Genomic DNA, 24,377 nt, shown 5'->3' on the forward strand with positions numbered 1-24,377 from the left:
AGGAATACAAGCTGAATTTGTAAAAAATACCAATGAATATCATTTTAAATATTGCCAGAAATCTATGCAATTAAATGCAAAAATATTTTTTTTTTATTTATATAAGTATTTAAATTCAAAATGAAATTATATATTGGATATCTCAATTTATATATCACATCTTAGTATTGCTTTCATTAAATATATTGCATAAATAACATTCTCTGTATACTTATATAAATACATATATATATTACATAGCATTAATTATGACCTAGTAGACTGATATCTTTACATACGACCATCAGTGTTAAAGAAAAGGCTCAATTTACATAAAATTTCTTTTAATCTCTGCAGAAAATTACAAATTACAAGAAAAAGAATATTGTTTTCAGTTTGAGAAATTTTTAGCTTTTTATCATATAAAATAGCATATAAGTACATTTTTGGAACATCTAAAATCTTACATTGAATTTTGTACCATATTGCTCATGTAACAGATTTAAATAATATTAAAATCTTGTAGTTTAAATAATTTGAATAGATGAACATTAAGGTATTTGTGAATGGCAATATTTGAAACCAGACTCGAGTGCCTCGTGCGACTCTCGCACGAAGAATGTAATTTATTTTTAAATGTTAGAATATGTTTTCTCTTCTTGTTTGTATGTCGCCATTTTGAGTGCTAAATAAAGTTTTTTTCTGTGTTCCATCATTGGAGTTGCTTCATTTCGCCAAAGAAGTATTACACTCAGCATGCAATGTCAACATAATACCTCCTGATAACTTGCACATCTCTGGCTGATCAAATCTTCATATCACAAAGTTTTACATTTTCCATGTTTATATCAGTTTGGCCAAATAAACAATCAAAACATTACATTAATGGAGTCATCAAGTATACATGTTCCAGTTCAGGCTGAGAAACAGTTTACCTGTTCAGTACAGTTTCAGGCTTTGTCCATTCTCAGAATTTTGCTAGTGCAAACAAGTGTTTAAAACTTTAGGGTACGCTAAATATCGCCTTCAGATGAATGCTGAAAGAAAAAAATCATTCTAATGAATTATATGCATAGTTCATTTGCTACATACAAATTCTTATGAACAGTTAAAACTAATACAGTCAAAAGTCGTTAATCCGGACTCGTCGGGACTTCGGCAATTCCAGATTATCGATTTTTCTGGATTATAGATCATCAGTTTAAATCTGGTAAGATGGCATGCAGAAATTATAAAATTAAAAATATGAAACCATAATTTATGAAATAAAGAACAATTATCATCTAAAAGGTATCAAAAATATACAAAAAAAAGCTTAATATGTATTTGTTAACTTTATTAAAAATTTTTTTCAATGTAAGTTGTTTAAGTTGCTTCGTTTTTTATGTGATAATACTTTCTCTTTAATTCTATAAACAGACATGATTTCTTGTTCAGTTATAAAGTTCTGCTGTTCAAGTCCTATAATTGCTGTGTCGAGAATACCGACTAATTTGTCAACTCAAATTTTTTCGTTTTCAATAACCTCCGTGTTACTTTCTTCGCTATCGGAAGCAAATTATAATGACGAAGAATTTGATTTAAATCATATCAAAGACGGAGTACATCGAGATGAAATACGACATTTGGTAAGGAATTATAAGCCAAATATGTTGGAAAATATAGCTTATTTTAAACCTTTTACTGCATCATCTCTCCTTCTTGAAATGTTTATTTAGTTTAGTTCTTATTTTAAAGTAATATAGTAGTTACTTCTACTTCTTTTTCTTGCTGCCACTGTTTGCATTGAGAACGGACTGTTTCAACCTAATTGAGATGCAAAAACGAAACATGATGTTACGTCATCTGAAAAGCCGATAGCTGATTGGTTGCCGTGAAATGACGTCATTCCTACTTCTGCTATAAGTATCTCGCGTCGCTCTGGCTCAGCTTACTTCGTAGGATTGTTCGAAGATACCAACTTGTGCGCTATTCACGCCATTCAACAAAAATGTAACTGCACTTGTAAATAGACTTTCATTATTTAAAAAATGCACAAATTATGTATACTACAGCTCTTCTTGCCTGACCAATCACCATCATGGGATAGGCCACGTGACCCACACTTAGACTGGATGTTATTACATCCCCTCTTAGTTCACTCTCTCGCACCTAGATGGTGCCACCTCTGGTTACTTTTCCGGCATTTCTCAACATCAAGTATTTTTACCTTTACTCATATATGCCCAATTTGGATATACACTCCACCATTCTACAAAGCCTTAAATGGATATCTACAAACAGGTCGAGTAATGTACTTTAATTAGTACGGTACTTCAATGTAAATGTTATGACCTGACCTGACCTGGCTCAACCCTTTTAGTTCCTGCTTTCCTGGCACTTGAGTGAGCGGTTTCCAGCCCCTTCAGAAGGATGCATGTAGTCCGGTGATTAAAGTGCCTTGGTTCCGGTTTGCGGGATGGCTGTTCCTGAATAAAGTTCCTTGGTTCATGTCCACAAGATTATTGTTCCGGAATAAATTCCTTGGTTCCATAGGCTACCATGTGAGTGACTGCCGTGGACGGCATCCATGTTCTTCAATAAAGGCGGCGATTCCTTGTGCAAACGGAGTTAGGCCGGTTTTAAGTGTTTTCAAAAACTTGATTTAAATTTCAGGCGTTTTTCTTGACCATTCATTATGGACTTATTGAATGTGTAGCCAGCTTCATTTTTAGGTCGCTTAATTACTGTTTAGGACATTTTATTTGTATTGAATGCCAGTGTTTTGGAGACCAAGTAAAAATATTATTTGATGAATGATGGTTATATTATATTTTTCCTAAGACTCTGATATTGTTGAAATTTATTTTCTGTGTTTTTATTCTTTATTATATTGTTAATAAATTGGTTAAGTTCAAAATTTTTTATTGTCTTCAATGTCTGCACAACATATCTCAGGGAGCTTTTATTGCTACTACTGCTAAATGTTTAATTTCTTTAAACTTTAAACTTTGCTTTAGCATCAAAATAAAATAAAAACATCTGCCCTGAAGATAAGGATAGTGCTGACAGATCAACTTCCAATCCATTGCGTGCCCGGCGTCCCCCTCCCCCACCGCAGAGCAGCGTGAAATTGATAAAAAGATTTTGTTCGGAATGGTTAGATAAACAAAGGATATGCCTTTATCCATTTTTTGCAGCAATTCCACTTTTTGTTTAATGTGAACTTCGAAACATACTTTCACTTTGTAGATCCTTTACATATTAGTAAATATATATCAGAAATTCTATTTGACGTAATCGAAAGTTCAAGCTTACTTTTATAAAATTGCTCTAACAGTCTGCAAAAAATAATAAGCCAGATCCAATTCGAAGATTAAGGAACAATGCAATCTGCGACATTAACTGAATTAGATAATTTTGGCTTAGCTTATACCGTCCGTTATACATTAAATGCACATTCGTAAACGTATTTTGCGCATGCGCACACACATATTCGCAGCAGTACAGGTCTTATGCGCATGCGTCTAATGGATGTCCGAATTAACGACTTTTGACTGTATCTTTTTATTGTATAATGTATTGATAAATTATAATGTACGGTTCAGCATTATAACTACATTAAGTTTATTATACTAATTTAAATTGCAATAAACTAATATTTAATTTTAAATCTATTTATAAACAAGGTAAACGAAAATAAAAGGCAGGTTTTAAACAGGTTTGTACATTAATGTTGTCAGTTGTGTCTCGATTAATTTATTACCATAGTTAATTAGGTAAATATCTATATATTTCTCATAAGCACTTTACCCGAAGTTTCTGAAAATATTTTATGCAGCTATATAAATTTCAATTTCGTCACGGTATTCAGAAAGCGATCACCTCTGAATTTTATAATTAGTTTCTGTACATAGCGGTTAATTTCTTTTTACTAACTGATTTTCTTGTAAATGGGCTCTAATTCACGAAGAAATAATAGAGAAGGGATTCAAGAAAATGGGAATATCTTAATGGTCCGTACAATTCTGAAGATAACTGCATGTGGGAAGGTGGACTGAAAGGTGATGAGCTGAAAGTTGAAGGAGACAACACAGAAAGCAGTACCAGCAGTATTACAAGGAGTATTCGGAAACTAAAAACCGTTTTGAAAAAAAAAAAAAAAAGCAAAACAATTTTTTCGAATCCAATTTTATTTTTACACGGAAAAAAAAAAATGTCTTAAACTATTTTTCAACATAGTTTCCGCCAATGATCAAACACTTTTCATAGCGGGTGACCAGTTTTTGTATACCATCGTCAAAGAAACTTCCCGCCAGTTTCGATAACCACGACTCCACAGCATTTTTCATGTCATCATCAGATCCAAAGCGCTGGCCCCAAGCTCAGTCAGACACAATTTCGAACAAAAAAGTACATGAAATTTGTGGAAATGCCTCTGAAAGAGTTCTCATTGTGAAGCGTCTGTTCTCATGAATTGCTTTATCAACTTTGTGACATCAGAAGACCGACCACTCCGAGCCTCAACGTGGACATTTGTTCGACATGCATTAAACATTCTTACCCACTTTCTTACCATTCCATCACTTATCGCGTATTCACCGTAAACTTCTGTCACTTGACGATAAATTTCGGCCGGTTTAACATTCCTCGCGTTCAAAAATTTAATCACAGCATGAATCTCACAGTTAGGGGGAGAACTAATTGTCCTAAACATTTTGAATGTGCACAGCAAACTGAAAACACAACATAGAGCAAACAAAATTGCGACAATTGAAAGTCAGTGAACAAGAAAACTAGTGCCCATGCACGGGATGCCTACCACAGCACTGCGACGGCACTAGAATAAAATGGTACTTAGTTTCCGAATACGCTACGTACATGATTTGAGATCTAGAGACAGTATAGGACAACAATGAGAGTCAGGATTCACATAAAAAATAATGACGATATTTTATTAGATAAAATAACATATCACTATTAGTATTTAGTCTAACTTAAATGCAGGTTTTCTTTATTTTTTTAAATACAAAAAGCTCAGAGTTACTGATTTTTCCTTGCATCGTTTTCATTTGTTATTTTCTTACTCCAACTGCATCCTTTGTACTTAAATTACTTACAGAGTTTTCAATAGAAATAGTAAAAAGTAAAAAAATACATGAGTAATATCGCAAACCTATCTATCTAGAGAAAGCTAATTTAAAACATTTACATTTGACTGACACTGGGAAAATGAAAACTACATTCCATGAAATAATTGTTTTCAAGTAACGAAAAAAAATTTAAATTCTGGAACCCTATATAAGCAGTTGAGACTAGACTTTCCATTTACACGGGATTCTGTGTTTAATTAGTTCTGTTATGAATTTAAGACAAAATATAATTAAACTAATAGTTTTAAGGTTGCTAACAGAATTTTTAGATTTAATTTGAATGTGCTAACATTTGTGGAACATTCTGATTCCACCCAATTTTTGTCCGCCAACTTTTCCCAAACTTAAGATGCAAAAGACAATGGCCATTTTCAAAATTAGCAGCACACTAAACATTACCAAAACAACAACAAATTAACAATACTAAAAATGCAAGAAAAAAAAATTTTTACAATTAAAATTAGAATTTCTGCGCAAAACCAAGCAATTCAGCCAGCAGGCAAAAAAGCAAATTTTTGGGTGTACAACACTAAAAGTTTTCATTTGTTCCTACTTGTCAAAAAGACACTGAAAGTGTAGAAACTGACTTTATTTATAATGGATGCTATGCTGAGTCAATACATGAGAAAATTTAATAACTTAAATGATAAAGAAGAAGTTAAGTTTGTTGTTGTTGAAGCTTAGTTTCTCTAGATCCACTATTCTGCTAAGTTTCCAAATATAAACAACTACAGCTGCCATAGTAAATAAATTAAGCTTAAACAACTTTTAAATTGTTGATAATTCTACAACTATAACGTTGAACATTTGTTATAATTCAATAATTTTTAAAGCAAAAAATGCACAAATTACCAACACATAAGAATAAAAAAAACTGAACTCAGAGTTAAGTAATAGGATGGATATTTCTATACTTTTGGTGCAGCCAATTTCTACCAAACAGGGAGGTGCACATCTACATGTAATAGCAGTCTCACATTCAAAATATCAACATGCTGAGGCTATTCCTTTTAGTTATGCGAGATACATACATATGTATGTACAAATGCCATGAAAAAAAAAACTCTTCTGAATCCATTTTAAATCGGTTTTATATGTTTTGTCAGGGGAAAAGAATCCATTATTCTGTTCTTACATACAGATATCATGTAACAACATCATTAAATTGCTTCGATAAAGGTCAGGGTGGATATTTTCATTGAAACGTAGTACCCAGAATTTTTCGTGAATACTATACTTCCTTTACTTCATGGAAGTAAAAAATGTGCCTACCAGCACATCAAATAAGATCCCCTAATTCAGTGTATATACAAGTATCTAATTATCTTGTATTCTTAACACTTATTATTTATTTGAAGAGAAAATTTTTCATACCACAGTTGAAAAAAAGTGAACTGAAATTTTATGTAGCTTAATACTATGATAAATAAAGTCTGCCTGAGAGAATTTCTACATACATACAGTAAAGACAAACTATCAGCTATTCAAGTAACTGGCATATTTCAGAAAATTTTTCCCTTGAAAAAATTTAGTGAGAGATTTGTAATGCCATAATAGAGCTATTAACACATACACCAATGTGTGATTTACTCCAATAATAAAGATGATGTCACAATGCAATCATGAAGTGGAGTATTTTGAAAGCTACAACATGTATTCATAAACAACACATTCAACTTTAAAAATAGGTAAAGAATGGCAATGCAATGTGAAAAATTCTAAATGATGTTAGCTTTTTACATGCATTATCCATAATTTGAGTCTCTCAATAATCTGCTTCTGCTGAAATGATTGGCAATGTCTCCTTCAGCTTTCATGTTCAGAAGAGTTTCACAATTGGATAATATATTTTCTTTCATGCTGAAAGCCAACAGAGTCTGTAAGCTCAGAATTTGATATTGTTATATGTCTACAGGTTTGTAATGGATTGAATGCACTCAGATCCGAGGATGGCTTCATAAAATTTATTTTCTCAAGGAATAGACTTCTGGAAGTTTAAGAGATAAAAATTAGTTGCCAAGACCAATGCCAGCTTGGCAGTCATTAATTTGGTGAGACACCCATTTAATTTGTAATTAATTAATTAAATTAATGTTAAATGTACTTATCACTATAACCTTGTTTCCCCAGCAACATTTCACACTGTTGAGGCTTTTCATGTTACATTATGCATGACATACAATTGACATATAATTTCAATAAAAGTATTTACATATATTCAAACAGCCTAATTCAAACAGCCATTTTAAAGTATGCTTTTGATATTCATGCTCCTATTTCTTGCATCCTCGTGTTTTCGTTTCTTTATGATTTACGACTTGACCGCAAATGATCAGCATTCGAAGGAGCATCAACCCAAATGTGACCGACCACATACAGCTTCTCATTGTCACGCAAACGCATGACTCCGCTGTCCGAAAATGGATGAAGACAGTCAAACACCTTACTTTACGAGATGTTCAGCAAGCAATTACTTTAAGCACTTGTAAGTGCTGTAAATATACACTATATCACATAGATGTAAAAGTGTCTTTTCATTTTATTTAATTAAAACCTCTTTTCTTCAAAAATAGTTTTTTTTTCCCTCTTATTTTTAACATACAGTACATTATTCAGTAATTAATTCACGAGTCCATAGACCTTGCTTCGGAAAAAATACAATTATTCGAATAGGTTCCAGTCAAAAATAATTCAGATAATTTAAGTTCTAATGTACCTGGAATTTAGCATTTCATAATATTTTCAGGCGGTGATGCTCTTACAGTATATCATGGCAATAAATATCTTGAAATTTCAAAATAACCATGCCAGAATTTAATTCTAATTATGGATATTAGAAAGTATTTTAAAAATAACATACTATGTAGTAACAATAAAAACATTTATTCAAGAAAAATATTTGATAGAATTTCATACTTAGTTACACTACTAGTGTACTGACAACAGCTAAAATAGCTTACTATTGGCTAAGAAGAAATGCTGTTTAATAATTATTAAGGAATAGTTCATTTATGGAAATTTTTATTCCTGATCACTGTAGTCACAGGATAAATAAATGTACAGGACACTATATGATACGATCTTTAAAAATAAATTTTTTGTAACTACGATAAATATCTGTAAGGTGCATATATATATATTATTTCGTTTTAAAAAATGTTTTAATCTGTGCAATTTAGCAAATTAATGATAACGCAAAATATTCAACAAATACATGCCATTTTGTTCAAGAATGATAAAAAATCAAACTCTTCCTTACCAGTTTTCAGGCAGAGTATAAATACAGTCAAAAGTCGTCAGGCAAGCGAATATTTTGATTTTTGACTGCAAACTCTATAATACTGTTACTCGGTACAACAATATCACTTAAAACACATTTTTCATGTGCACAATTTTTTTCCATTATAAAGGTAACAAAATATCTAGTCAAAAACTTCTCTACCTGTTGCTTTCAGTAAACTGGCTTGCAAATAGTAGGCATAAACACGTGTATATAATTCCATCAAATGTTATTTCTTGTATTCAGCACATATGGTTATCAATTTATAAATATAACTCTTAGGCAGGATAAATAATCACTTATATTATTGCCTTGTAAATTATAATTTATATAAGATGTTCATATACAGTCAAAAGTCTTTAATCCGGACTCGTCAGCACTTCCATTCCGGATTATCGGTTTTGCCGGATTATAGATCATCAGTTTGAATCTGGTAAGATGGCATGCAGAAATTATAAAATAAAAAATATGAAACCGTAATTTATGAAATAAAGAGCAATTATGATCTAAAGGGTATCAAAATTTACAAAAAAAAAAAAAAAAAGCTTAATATTTATTTGTTTACTTTATTAAACATTTCTTTCAACGCGCGCATGCGTAAAGCATACATTACGCATAGTCGAAATTAGAAAATTGCAACCAAAAAACTATTTGATGTGTATTCGTGATATTTATAATGATGAGGAATTTGATTTAAGCCATATCATAGACGGAGTACATTAAGATGAAATACTAAATTTAGTAAGGAATTATTAGCCAAATAAAATAAAAACATCTCTCCTGAAGTTAAGGATAGTGCTGACAGATCAACTTCCAGTTCATCGTGAGCCGCAATGTCCCAGGTCCACGTGGAGGCAGGTGCTACTGCTCGATTTATAGCAGAATCGTATGGAATTACCACACGGACTGTGTATGATATACGGAACAATAAAGAAAAGTTGTTGAAATTTTACAACAACAGTGATTCTAACAACGGAATCCGAAACAGGAAATCTTTACATGAGGCGAAATCGGCAAACCTCGATACTGTCTTGTACGAGTGTTTCCGGCAGCGACGAAGTGATGGGATACCTATTTCAGGCCTACTCCTGAGAGAAAAGAAGCAGATTCATGCTGATTTAAAAATAGAAGAGCCTAACGTAAATGAACAATATAATATCAGTTTATGAATGTAATAATAATTTAATGCATATAATTAATTATTGAAATAATGTATATAATAATTTAATTAAATGTATCTAATACTCCTTTTTTATTTTGCACTTTTAGTCTGAATATTATCTTTTCTGTCTTGAAATGCGCAAAATCCTAAAATCCGCACAACCTCTGGTCCTAAGCTTTGCGGATTTCTGAACTTCTACTGTAGTTTGTGGGAACCAATGTATTATTTTGTATTAACCGATATTTTGTCCAACACATTTTCACATTAAACGTATTTCACTGTATTATAAGAACTGTTGCATAAAACACTTCTTAAAAACACTTGGAAAGTCACTGTTTGAAATATTTTACCTTACTTCTGAAAAGCTGAGTATACCTTAAACCATTGCTAATTGAAAATATATGAAGTATTAGATCAATACCAAATAATTCAAGGAGGTGGTACTATTCTTTTGTTTATTAAAGTAAATAAATCAAACTTAAAGTATGCATTCAAGATGCAATGAAATAACGAAACTTTTTCCTTCGGTTTTGCATACAGCTAAAAATCGGAAAAAGGCCAGATTTTGATTTCAGAATACCTTGTATATTTTTCCTTCTTCAAATATCCAATAGGTATATTTTATATTCAGTGATACTCCGTAAACATGTCAATCCTTTCTTCTCAAAAGATAATCATTTTCAGTTTAATAAACAAATGGTTCATGTAATAAAAACCTTTTTTGAGTAATTATGGTAAAATCATCGCTTTTCTGACTTACAAAGTTAAGTTTAACATAATATGTAACTGCACTTACCTTTTTTATGTAGAATTTCAATAACTACAAGCAGTCAGAAAAAAAAAATCGCAAAAAAAAAAGAAAAAAAAGATAAATGTTGCACAAATTACTACCATTGCAACAGTAGACGCAAGATAAGGACTAAGCAATTTGTCGATTGCGTCTATGGCACTCGCTTGTACTCTTGCATATGCATTGGCATCACATATTTACAAGATCACCATTCACAAAGATTTACAAGATCACCTCAACTTATATGTCAAAAACTGTAAAAAGCGTTAACTGATAAAAATCAAAGCGATATAAATATCTATAGACTTTTTATACATGAACTGCAGTTTTTGCAACAATTTGCAGGAAATATAGCACTACCGGTTGAAACTCTAACGTTGTCAAAAATATAGCGCAGTATTCAGCAATATATTTGATATCCAATTTCGCTTTGCTTGCAGTGTTACGTTTTTATAACAGGTTGTTGTTGTTGACTAATGCTCACTTGTCTGACCTACGGTCAGCCCAAGGTCTACGAAATTCCTCGTGGCAAGGAGCGCAAGATATACCTGACGTTGGCAACAGCCTTCAGCACCTTACAAGTGACAGTGCGCTAAAGCTCAGTTTCCACCCCAAATTTGATGACAGCATCCGGGGGGGATGGATACGACCGTCTCCCACCCCTCTTTTCCTACCACCAATCTTTCGATAAGACTTTCGCCTCGCATATTTAGAGTACCCCATGCCGCAAAGATACTATACATTTACAAATATGCATGCCTTCTCCGAGATTCGAACTCGAGCACTTTCGCACTGCAGTCAGCAACGCTAACCACCATATCAGTTGGGCGGCTTTTTATAACATAAATGTATATATAATTCTTCAATAAAAATGTTCGCGTGTGGGTGTTAGCAAAGCACAAAAAGTTTGGACATTTAGACAAATTAAAAGATGAAATGTAATTTTTTGAGTTTTCTATATTACTATGTTAATAATACCTCATTTATATATTAACCGTAAGCAAAAGGCATACAGCATAAAGGCGCTCGCTAGACATTTGCACAACATCGCCGATTAGGCTATGTGCGGGCCTGGGTACATATCCTTTACTACACACACTTGTATTTATATATTTAAAACTTGGCCTTGTTTATTCATTTATATGATATTTTTTACTTTATTGTATTTCAATAATTATGCTTATTTTATATAAATAGCAATATCTGCACATATTAACTTATTATAAATTATAAAATCCATCAGAATAACCTAAAACCTTCTAATAATTTACATCTTCTTATTTAAGGTATAAAAATAAAATTTTTTTACTTTAAATGACAGTGCGAAATTAATCTGTATATACCGTCATTTTATTAATATAAGTAGTAATCTGATATTAGTTTCTGTATGGATTAAATACTAATCAAAATAATCAAAAGCATAGTTAAAAATGAGTTACTTTATTTGTTACTTTATCTCGAATTGTTAAATGCTCTTGATAATATAAAAACTTCGCTTAAATAAAAACAAGTATTGTGCTGGTTTCCTTCAGATAATGTATTCATATCTGCATTTTACTATATATTCAATACTTTCTCATTAGACACACAGGAAAGCCTTGACAAACTGCTGATGAGGTAATGCAGCATGTCACGAAAAATTTTTTATGTGGCAATCCAGATATGCATGTAGCATCTGCCCGAAATGGCTGTGTAGAAAATTTTGACACTCAGACTACAAAAATTCCTCCTATAGGAATTTCAATGTTTTGCTGAGCAATCACAAAAGCTGCAGGTCTTTGGTGAAATATCAGGCTGATCTTTAGAATATGGTAACTGGTAGTTTGGTGACATTTTGGAGGCGATAAAGGTTACTACCTGGGACTTTGGTAATAATGTGAGCAGTACTCAGTTCCGATTATGCATTATTTTGTGTGAGGGAAATGAGAGATCATGGGATATGTCATGTGATATTAATGGACGAATTACGGTTCTTTAATCAGAAAAGGGGGGAATTTGGAAAAATATCTGTGGCTGTATATTATTTTGTATTAAGCTTCATTGTGTGTTGTGCGAAGTAGAGTTGAATAATTTTGGGATTGTATGGCGCTGTCTAAAGTGAATTCTAAATTTTTAATGCGTTTGTGTGATAATTCAAAAGAACTGGTTGAAGGGTGCATGAGTGTAGGTTTAATTGCGGATAAGTATGAATGTCCAAAATGTGGGAATGAAATGAGATTGTGTGAAAGGAAGGATATTACCGATAAGTTTGAATGGCGGTGCAAGAAATCTGGTGAAAATCGACATTTTGAGAAACGGAGTGTAAGGAAGGGTACGTGGTTTGCTGAAAGTCGTTTGAGTATGAGTGAGATTTTATTGATTTCTTATTATTGGGTGAATAGATTGCCAGTTGACTATTGGATTTCGGATTTAGAAATTAGCAGTAGGACTGCAGCTGATTGGAATTCTTTTTGTAGGGAAGTGTGCGTGGAATTTTGTGAAAATGATATGGGTATGCTTGGTGGTATGAATGTTATTGTGGAAATTGATGAGAGTAAGTTTGGGAAGCGGAAGTATCAGAAAGGTAGGAGAGTGGAAGGAAAATGGATGTTTGGTGGGATTGAAAGGGGTAGTAATAAATGTTTTTTTAAGGTTGTGTGAGATAGAAGTAAAGATTGTTTATTAAGTTTTATAAAAGAATATATTCTACCGGGTACTATAATTATTTCAGATTGCTGGAAATCGTATGAATGTTTGGAAGATGAAGGTTTTAAACATCTGAATATCTGTGAACCACAAATATTATTTTAAAGATCCGGAAACAGGTGCACATACCAATACAATAGAGGGCACGTGGAGTGCTATAAAAAGTGCCATTCCGAGGTATTGTGATAAAGAGAATTTTGCTTTTTATTTAGCGGAGGAAGTGTGGAGGAAAAATTCGCAGAAAAAATCGTTCAATAATTTTATTGAATCCATAATAAAAGTGTATCCACCAGGTAAGCAAGATTCTGAAGAAGATTAGGTAAGTTAGTATTTTTAATTATTTGAGGATATTATTTTTATGCATTGTTCTAAATGTAAGGTGGAAATAAAGTAATTTGGTATTATTGGGAAAACTGTTATTAGCAATGATTTAGTTTAAAGTAATTAGGATTGTAAGCTAATTTTTATTAATTTAATGTATGTGCTTATTTATATTTTAAGTAGTGTTTTTGAATTTAATTATATTTTAATTAAATGATAGTTATTTTGTGAATTTTATGTTTGTAGGAATTTGGTATACGTTTTAGTTGAAGTAAACGTGCATGGAAATAATTTAAATATTTGACACTAAGTATTTGTAATGCTTGCAGTATGAATTCGTTGGTGATGTTTATAATAAAATAGATGATTTAGAGGTAAAAGTTTTTGGATATTTTATTTATTTTATATGTGGAAATGTTCATATTTGGAAAGGGTATATACTTTTTCACGATCAGGTAATTTCATATATGTTCTTTTTACCGGGTTTAATGATTCAGAAAATTGTCGTGTATTTTTGTGAAATTTTTCTAATTTATGAGAAAAAAGCAGTGGATATAGTTAAGAGTGTGCGCAATGCCATTTTTGTGTAATTCTGGGATGTTTCTTTAAGTAAAAATAAGTCGACGTGTACATGGTTTATGTGTATGTGTTATTTTGAAAAACGTGTAAGGAGTATGTTATTGTGCACTTTTTCCCAATTTTGCAGTGAATATTTGTCATGATTAAGCAGTTTTGTTAGATAAAATTTCTAGCATAAGTGTAATTCGGCTAGTAGATTGTTGGAAGAAGTGTTCAATAGATAAAAAGAAAAGAAACATGTCTTTACTTCGTGAAGACAAAATGGCGGCGGGGAAAAAAAAATAGAGGGTTGCTGTAGGAGAGTTGGTCGCCAAATTTTCGCCAAAAAATCACCAAGTTACTATAATCTAAAGATCAACCAAATATCAGACTTCATGTTCTGCTGTCACAAAGCATGTTGTGGCTTGCTTAAAGCCATTATCATTCACGTTGTTCTGTCCTATTTTAGAATTTGAATACAAGGTTTGTGCTTTTTTCAAAATTTTTTTTTTTTTTTTTTTTTTTTTGTGTGTGTGTGTAAACAAATTCCTGTATACATAGCAAGAACAACAGTACAAAATACCAAGAAGTATCCGAGTAATACATATAATGATTTCCGAACCGATGTTTGTCTCCAAACTCGACAATGATTTTACAAATTCTCTTCAAAGTCACCAACGAGCTCATAACTTTTTAGTGGGGATGCAGATAAGAAGAAACTACCACACGAAAGAAATGAAACAAAATGTTTAATAAAGTATATTTCATTTTGAATCATCAATAATGGACGGCAAAATCTGTAGTATGGTTCTAGATCCAGAAAATAATGCTACTAATACTGAAAAAGTTAAGAGAGAGGTTATTGAAAATGAAAAAATTTGGATTGGCAAGTTAGTTGGAACTCTCGACACCGCAATTACAAGACTTGAACAAGGAAACTTAACTGAACAAAATACTATGTCTGTGTACCGAATTAAAGAGAAAGTATTAACACTAAAAACGAAGCAACTTACATTGAAAGAAATGTTTTGCTAATCTTTGGAATATGGTAACAGGTAGTTTGGCGACATTTTGGTAAGGCGATAAAACTTACTACCAAGGACTTTAGCAGTGTACACGGATCAAGTCAAGAGTGTGCGCAATGGCATTTTTGTGCAATTCTGGGATTTTTTTTAAGTGAAAATAGGTCGACGTGTACATGGATGATACCGTGTATGTGCAATTCTTAAAAACGTGGCAAGCAGTGGGCGTTTCTGCACTTTCTCCCAATTTCGCACCTAATCTTCGTCATGATTAAGCACTTTTGTTCCATAAAAGTTCTAGTATAAGCCTAATTCAGCTGGCAGATTGTTGGAAAAAAATGTTGAGTAAAACAAAAACAAAAAAAAAAAAAAAAAAAAAAAAAAAAAAAAAAAAAAAAAAAAAACATGCCTTTATTTTGTGAAAACAAAATGATGTCCAAACAAAAGCTAGCAATCTCAGAATTGCACAAAATTGGCATTGCGCACACTATTGACTTTATCCCGATCCACTGCTAAAGTCCTAGTTAAGAACCTTTATCGCCTTACCAAAATGTCGCCAAACTACCTGTTACCATATTCCAAAGATTAGCCGTATTTACAGCAAGCAGTCAGGAATATTTTCATGACACTTTTGAAAAATGACAAATCTAATACTTCAGATAAATCCTGTCTGTATTTATAACTAAATAGTTGTATCTTAATTTATGCATATAAATTTGCACAAAATGCTGAACTAGTCTGTAGGTATGTTACATTCAGTTATATAGAATATCATGAAAAATATATTATGTACGAGCGACAATACACTTACATGGATAAATTTTAAAACTTACTGACTAAATATTAATATATCTAAGCATGAGGTGTAATATTTTAAAAAAAATCTTGAACTATTTAATTATCATAGTATTTGCAAAACTCCTCCCATACTTTCATTTAACATATATATTTATTAGCATTGGGGGTAAAAACATTTAAATTTTAAAATTTGAGATATTTATATTTAAAAAATTCTAAAATTTTTAATATAAATATCTCAAATTTTAGAATTTTTTAATAAGAAATTTAGAATTCTCGGAAGCACTTCCGCAAAGGATCCATTAAATGTAGGAAGCGCCAACAGATCCTTTGTGGAAGAAAACCCGCAATCTTCTTTATTACATATTTCACCCTTAAGACAGTAAATAAATTATAAAAAAGCATTTATGGTTATAATTTAAAAAAAAAAGATGTTTATTAAATAAAAAAAAAAGCAGGTTAAGTACAGCAATGTTACTTCAATAAATTCCATGGAATAAAATATTACCTGGCAAATTTCAACGAGTAAAATTTAATCTGGCAAATTTCTATGAAAATCCTGCCATACAAGCACCTGTTGTAGATTCTAAAAAAACTTGTTCCTTGAATTAAAAACATAAACATTGTGACCAAGAGCCAAATGTTGCTAGTATTTTTTCAGTTCAATTATAAGTTGTATTATTATGGGTACCATATGAGACAATTTTTTTATGCTTCAGATACTTATGATAACATTCAACGATGTTTGAATGCAGTAAAAGTTTCAAGTGAAACTGACACTTTCATTTTTCTTTTGTACATAGATGTTCTGGCTTAAAAAGTGTGTACAGTCAAAAGTCGTTAATTCGGACACCCATAATCTGGAATGATCTATAATCTGGACCTCAAAGCTACAAAATTTCTGCGCATGCGTCGCTTTGACACATGCGCGTAAGACACCTTTACGGCTGCGAATATGCGGTGCGCAAAATATGTTCACGAATGCGCGCTTAATGTATAACGGACGGTATAAGCTAAGCTAAAATTATCTAATTCAGTTAATGTTGCAGACTGCGTTGTTCCTTAATCTTCGAATTGGATCCATCCTATTATTTTTTGCAGATCAATTTTATAAAATTAAGCTAGAACTTTCGATTATGTCAAATAGAGTTTCCAATATATATTTACTAATATGTAAAGTATCTAGAAAGCGAAAGTATGTTTTTTATGTAAGTCCATTAAACAAAAAGTGGAATTCCTGCAAAAAATGGATAAAGGCATATCCTTTGTTTATCTAACCATTCCGAAATCTGTTTATCAATTTCGCGCTGCTCTGCGAGGAGGGGGGGGGGCATCGCAGCGCGCAATGAATTGGAAGTTGATCTGTCAGCACTATCATTATCTTCAAGGCAGATGTTTTTATTTTATTTGGCTTATAATTGTTTACTAAATGTAGTATTTCATCTCCATGTACTCCGTCTTTGATATGATTTAAATCAAATTCCTCGTCATTGTAATTCGCTTCCGATAGCGAAGAAAGTGACACAGAGGTTATTGAAAACGAAAAAATTTCGACTGACATATTAGTCAGTAGTTTCGACACAGCAATTATAGGATTTGAACAGCGGAACTTTGTAATTGAAGAAGAAATTATGTCTGTTTATAGAATTAAAGAGAAAGTAGGTTGATCTTTACATTATGGTAACTTGCCGATTTTTTTGGCGAAAATTTGGCGACCAACTCTCCTACAGCAACCCTCTATTTTTTTTCCCTGCCGCCATTTTGTCTTCACGAAGTAAAGACATGTTTCTTTTCTTTTTATCTGCTGAACACTTCTTCCAACAATCTACTAGCCGAATTACACTTATGGTAGAAATTTTATCAAACAAAACTGCTTAATCATGACAAATATTCACTGCAAAATTGGGAAAAAGTGCACAATACCATCCTCCTTACGCGTTTTTCAAAATAACACATACACATAAACCATATACACGCCGACTTATTTTTACTTAAAAAAACATCCCAGAATTGCACAAAAATGGCATTGCGCACACCCTTCACTATATCCATGTACACTGCTTTTTTCTCATAAATTAGAAAAATTTCACGAAAATACATGACACTTTTCTCAATCTTTAAACCTGGTAAAAAGAACATATATGAAATTACCTGATCGTGAAAAAGTATTTACCCTTTCCAAATATGAACATTTCCACACATAAAATAAATAAAATATCCAAAAACTTTTACCTCCAAATCATCTATTACATTATACACGTCACCAACGAATTCATACCGCAAGCATTACAAATACTTAGTATCAAATATTTAAATTATTTCCATGCACATTTACTTCAACTTAAACGTATACCAAATTCCTACAAACATAAAATTCACAAAATAACTATCATTTAATTAAAATATCACTAAACCATGTACACGTCGACTTTTTTTTACTTAAAAAAACATCCCAGAATCGCACAAAAGTGGCATTGCGCATACTCTTCACTATATCCATGTACACTGCTTTTTTCTCATAAATTAGAAAAATTTTACGAAAATACATGACAATTTTCTGAATCTTTAAACCCAGTAAAAAGAACATATAGGAAATTACCTGATTGCGAAAAAGTATTTACCCTTTCCAAACATGAACATTTCCACATATAAAATAAATAAAATATCCAAAAACTTTTACCTCTAAATCACCTATTATATTATAAACGTCACCAACGAATTCATACCGCAACCATTACAAATACTTAGTGTCAGATATTTAAATTGTTTCCATGCACGTTTACTTCAACTAAAACGTATACCAAATTCCTACAAACATAAAATTCACAAAATAACTATCATTTAATTAAAATATAATTAAATTCAAAAAAACTACTTAAAATATAAATGAGCACATACATTAAATTAATAAAAATTACCTTACAATCCTAATTACTTTAAACTAAATCATTGCTAATAACAATTTTCCCAATAATATCAAATTCCTTTACTTCCACCTTACATTTAGAACAATGCATAAAAATAATATCCTCAAATAATTAAAAATACTAACTTACCTAATCTTCTTCAGAATCTTGATTACGTGTCCGATACACTTTTCTTCTTTCTATTTCAGAATCTTTAAAATCATACTTATATTTCACAGCAAGATACCAGGTAAAATAAATAACATAATAAAACATCTTTATTTCTCTCTCGCACAACCTTAAAGAAACATTTATTACTACCCTTTTCAATACCACTAAATACCCATTTCGAATTCACTTTAGTTACGGCCATGGGATCCAAAAATTAACAAACACTGTTTCACACAACACAGAATAAAGCCAAATACAAAATTTCCAGAATTTTTCCCGATTAAAGAACAGTAATTCGTCCATTAATATGACATGACATATCCCATGATCTCTCATTTTCCTCCCACAAAATAATGCGTAATCGGAACTGAGTACTGCTCACATTATTACCAAAGTCCCAGGTAGAAACCTTTATCGCCTCCAAAATGTCGCCAAACTACCAGTTACCATATTGTAAAGATCAACCAGAAAGGGTTATCACATAAAAAACAAAGGAACTTAAAACAACTTACATTGAAAGAAATGTTTAATAAAGTAAACAAATAAATATTAAGTTTTTTTTTTTTTTTTTTTGTAAATTTTGATACCCTTTAGATCATAATTGTTCTTTATTTCATAAATTACGGTTTCATATTTTTACTTTTATAATTCCTGCACGCCATCTTACCAGATTTAAACTGATGATCTATAATCTGGAAAAGTTGATAATCCGGAATCGCCGAAGTCCCGACGAGTCCGGATTAACGACTTTTGACTGTGGATAAAACACATAGAATAGCTTTTAAACAAATATCTACCAAATTTGAGTTTCTTACCTGCTTGAAAACGATATTTCCATAGTGAATTCCCTTAAATTTTTTCTTAGGTTTTTCTGTCATCAAGTTGCTCTGTTACATCCAGGACTGACTGAATATATTTGACAGTTTCTATTTGGTGCAAGTCTTGGATTGACTGAATATATTTGAGAAGAACTCATTTTCATATGTTATACCACTATACTGGCTTTGTGAATGTTACACACTTCATGCATTTGATATTGAAGCTGGATAGTAATACTGAGAATAATACTTGCTAATAATACCTTAGCTAAAAATGATGTAAAAAAATGGAACTATGTAATTTAACTGCAGGTTTTTAGTATTTCATCACAATGAAACACATGTGGATGAAATATTCTGCCGTGCTTCAGAATTGCAGTATCAGAAGTATATCAAAGTGGTAACAAACATGATGAACAAAATGCATTTTTGTAGGTCACAGACGTAACACTGAACACGAATTATACAAAAACTGTGAAAATTAGAATCCAGTATCAAGCACTCAAATTTTGAAAAAGGTGAAAGAACTGCAAAACACATCAAAAACAGATTCTGAATAAGAGCTTCTCCATCAAGTTTGGTATAAACAGCTTTAGACCCTTTAGGACAGGATAGTAGCAAAGTTAGCTTTAACTTAAGATTATTTTAAAAAAACACTTGAAATATATCTCACACAAATGAAGGTTTTTGTTTTGTTTCTTTGTTTTTTGGAAGGAAATAAAAGGTTTATTTCTTATTTGTATCAAATGACAATTTACAAACAGCACACAGGGTCAGCAGTACCTTTTATATCACATGCTATAATGCCTTTATATCTAAAGTTCTGCTACTAAATGAATCTCTAAATTGCCAGAATTTTGCTATGACTTAATACTGACATCTGTTAAAACCGACTTGCACCCAAAAAATGAGGTCTGTTTGCTGCTGGACAAATCATGACTGCACTGATAATTAAAGCCTGGTACTAATTTAACATCTCTTCAAAAGGCAGGTTTTTCTTGTTGTGTAGGCCAACATATAAGTCTTCAAATTATTCTACTATCCACATGAATTGTTACATACATAACATGAGAGATTTCTATGTTCAGTGGATATGCATATTTTACTCACCATTTACTAAAAATGAATTTTCACATACCTCATAGTTTTCTCTGCTGTGTGAATATGCATTCGCCTGTTATATTTACCCTTATTCTTGTTTACCTCTTACATTATTCACAAGGATTTTCTCCTGTGTGAATGCGCATATGGCTGATTAAAGTAATCTTGTGTCTAAATGACTTCCTACATACTTCACACACATGAGGTTTCTCTCCTGTGTGAATAATCATATGACTATATAAATTACTCTTCTGAATAAATGACTTTTTACATACTTCACACACATGAGATTTCTTTCCTGTGTGAATAAGCATATGAGTGTGTAAACTACCCTTACGACTAAATGCCTTTTTACATACTTCACAAACATAAGATTTCTCTCCTGTGTGAATAACCATATGACTCGTTAAATTACCTTTCTGACAAAATGACTTCTTACATACTTTACACACATAAGGTTTCTCAACTGTGTGAATAAACATATGACTGGTTAAATTATCCTTACGATGAAATGACTTCTTACATACTTCACACACATGAGGTTTCTCAACTGTGTGAATAAACATATGACTGTTTAAACTTTCCTTAACCCTAAATGACTTCTTGCATATTTCACAGATATAAGGTTTCTCTCCTGTGTGAATACGCATATGATTCTTCAAAGCATGCTGGTGTCTATATGACTTCTTACAGACTTGACACATATGAGGTTTTTCTCTTGTGTGAGTGAGCATATGAATCCTTAAAGAACTCCTATGTCTAAATGACTTTTTACATACTTGGCACAAATTACGTTTTTCTCCTGTGTGAATAAGCATATGGCTGATTAAAGCACCCCGCACACTAAATGACATCTTACATACTTCACACACATGAGTTTTCTTTCCTGTGTGAATAAGCATATGAGAAGTTAAAGAATCCTTGAGGCTAAATGAATTATTACATACTTCACACATATGAGGTTTCTCTCCTGTGTGAATAAGCATATGTCTATTTAAAGAATACTTCTGACTAAATGACTTTTGACAAACTTCACACACATGTGGTTTCTCTCCTGTGTGAATAAGCATATGACTGTTTAAACAAACCTTCTGCCTAAATGACTTCTTACATACTTCACATACATGAGGTTTTTCTCCTGAGTGATTAAACATGTGAGCGTCTAAACTACACTTCTGACTAAATGACTTCTTACATACTTCACACATATAAGGTTTCTCTCCTCTGTGAATAAGCATATGACTCTTCAAATGACCCTTGCGTCTAAATGACTTATTGCATACTTCACACACATGAGATTTCTCTCCTGTGTGAATAAGCATATGTCTATTTAAATAATTCTTCTGACTAAATGACATCTTGCATACTTCACACACATGCGGTTTTTCTCCTGAGTGAATACGTAAATGTGTGGCTAAAGTACCCTTCTGACTAAATGACTTCTTACATACTTCACACACGTGAAGTTTCTCCCCTGTGTGAATAAGCATATGTAAATTTAAAGTATTCCTTTGACTAAATGTCCTCTGACAAATTTCACACACATGAGGTTTCTCTCCTGTGTGAATCAGCATATGACTCTTTAAATAACTTTTATGTGTAAATGTCTTCATACATACTTCACACATATAAGGTTTCTCTCCTCTGTGAATAACCATATGAGTCTTCAAAGAACTCTTGTCTCTAAATAACTTGTTACATACTTCACACACATGAGGTTTCTCTCCTGTGTGAATCAGCATATGACTCTTTAAAGTACATTTATGTGTAAATGGCTTCATACATGTTTCACACATATAAGGTTTCTCTCCTGTGTGAATAAGCATATGCCTTTTTAAACTACCTTTCTGAATAAATGACTTCTTACATAATTCACACACATGAGACTTTTCTCCTGTGTGAGTAAACATGTGCGTCTTTAAATTACTCTTTTGATTATATGACTTCTTACATACTTCACACGCATATGAAGGCATGTCTCCTCTGTTAATTAGCATATGCTTGCTTAAACTGGTATTTGTTAAATTGGTGCTTGTTTAAATTGCCGGTTTGTATCCTTCGTGAAAAAGCAAATGCTAGTCTAAATTAATGATTTAACTAAATGTCTTCTTACATACTTAAATCACATCAGACTTCGCTCCTATGTGAATTAGCATATGCATGTTTAAATTACGATTTCCGTTAAATAAACTCTTAAATTTCAAAAACATGAGGTTTGTGTTCCTTAAGGATCTGAATATGCTCTTTTAAACACTGGCTCTTAAAAATGATTTGTTACACATCTCCCAGAACATGTAACTCTGCACTAAATTAGTAACTTTTTTGACTCGAAATCCATCTTCGTTTAATATACAATTGATTTTAGTTTACGAAGACACACAGATAAATGCACTTATTTACATGTAGTATAACGATCAGTTTATCCGTACATATTTAATGATGTTAACTGCTACTCACTTCACTTAACCAAAGCAAAAAATAGGCGTTCTTTGACCCAAGTACAATTGTTTCAAGACCAGAAGAGAGGAATGCTAAATCTAATGATGATTTGTCATATTGATTGGCTACGCGGTTTCCTTTCCTTTGGACTTCAGCCTTTGGGATTAACACTAGAGGTTTCCCACTTTGACGAAAATTTAATATTTAGAATCGCCAAAATAAAAATGCCATATCATAGTTCTTAGTTGCATTGTTTATAATTACTGCTGTAAAAGTAACGAAAAATTGTGTACCGGCATGCATTCGTTACTCAATTAACCAGTACTCGTTACTACGGTGTCGTTACTGGCCGATACTATTCCGCTTAAGCTATTCGCACGAACATTAACTACACATGCGCATTCAGTTGTCAGATCCTTGAACCCCATCGAAAGGAACGGATTCTACGTACGCGAACTGTTGTAGTGAATGTTTAAAAAAAAAAAGGCGGGTTTCTACCTTGGCCGTAGTTTATCATTTTTTAAGCGTTGGCGACTTTTAAAAGTTTAGAAAGGAAAATGGGTTCCTTTTCTTATAAAAACAAGGAACACATTTCCTTTTAGTAAAGTATATATAAAAAAGGGCAGATTTTTCATGTTCGCAATGTTTATCCTTTTCCTGAACGGTTTGAATAGTTGTATGTCTTATTTGGGAAGGGGAAGACAAAATCTTGTTTACCTTTTTTGTATTTCTTAGAATACATTTGGCTTTAAAAATGTGTTTTGCGCAATTAAGACTTTATTGCATTCCTCTTTGAAAAATTTCGTCTGATAAAAGATACTAAAAATTAAACAGAGAATTTCTGTACAGAAAATTTAGATGAATTTTAAATTTTATTAAATTTTAAATTTATTTACAATTTAGGGTGGATGCGCTGCACTATATTGTTCAAATCATTCCAGAAATAACTTCAGTATGTTTCTTCCCAGGAGAAATGAAGAAAGCCAAAAAATGGATAAGTAATTCTTGTTATGATCCTGGCCTAGAAATAAGTGCCTTTTGAGCTAAGTGCAGTTTTGTGTGTTACCGTATTAATAACGTGCGTAAAACTTTCCCGCGACCACACATATTGCATGCACAAACAGTTCGTGTTGGCTTGTTTGATCCTATTTTATCAAACAATTTTCGGCATTTGAAAGAAAGAGACTTGGTTTAGAACACTGTAGTGTGAAATTC

At 32.0% G+C, this 24,377-nt stretch overlaps 1 protein-coding gene across 2 annotated transcripts in view; it reads right to left on the reverse strand.

Moving 5' to 3' along the window:
* The window catches only part of LOC146993844 (uncharacterized), a 222,568-nt gene extending 198,982 nt beyond the window's left edge, over positions 1-23,586 (reverse strand). The window contains exons 1-2 of one of the 2 annotated variants that reach the window (XM_085826590.1): positions 19,620-23,586; positions 149-1,016 (exon numbers count right to left, since the gene is read on the reverse strand). In XM_085826590.1, the coding sequence (XP_085682716.1) occupies positions 20,834-22,720 (1,887 nt within the window). In that variant the 5' untranslated portion in view covers positions 22,721-23,586 and the 3' untranslated portion in view covers positions 149-1,016; positions 19,620-20,833. Of the gene's footprint in view, positions 1-148; positions 1,017-19,619 lie in introns of those variants that run through there. The other variant, XM_085826591.1, reaches the window with a different exon arrangement.
* Between the last annotated feature and the right edge of the window lie 791 nt (positions 23,587-24,377).

This window comes from Stegodyphus dumicola, chromosome 11, assembly GCF_044657685.1.
Source record: "Stegodyphus dumicola isolate Sdum_Otavi_A_Nest chromosome 11, ASM4465768v1".
Classification (NCBI taxonomy): Eukaryota; Metazoa; Arthropoda; class Arachnida; order Araneae; family Eresidae; genus Stegodyphus; species Stegodyphus dumicola.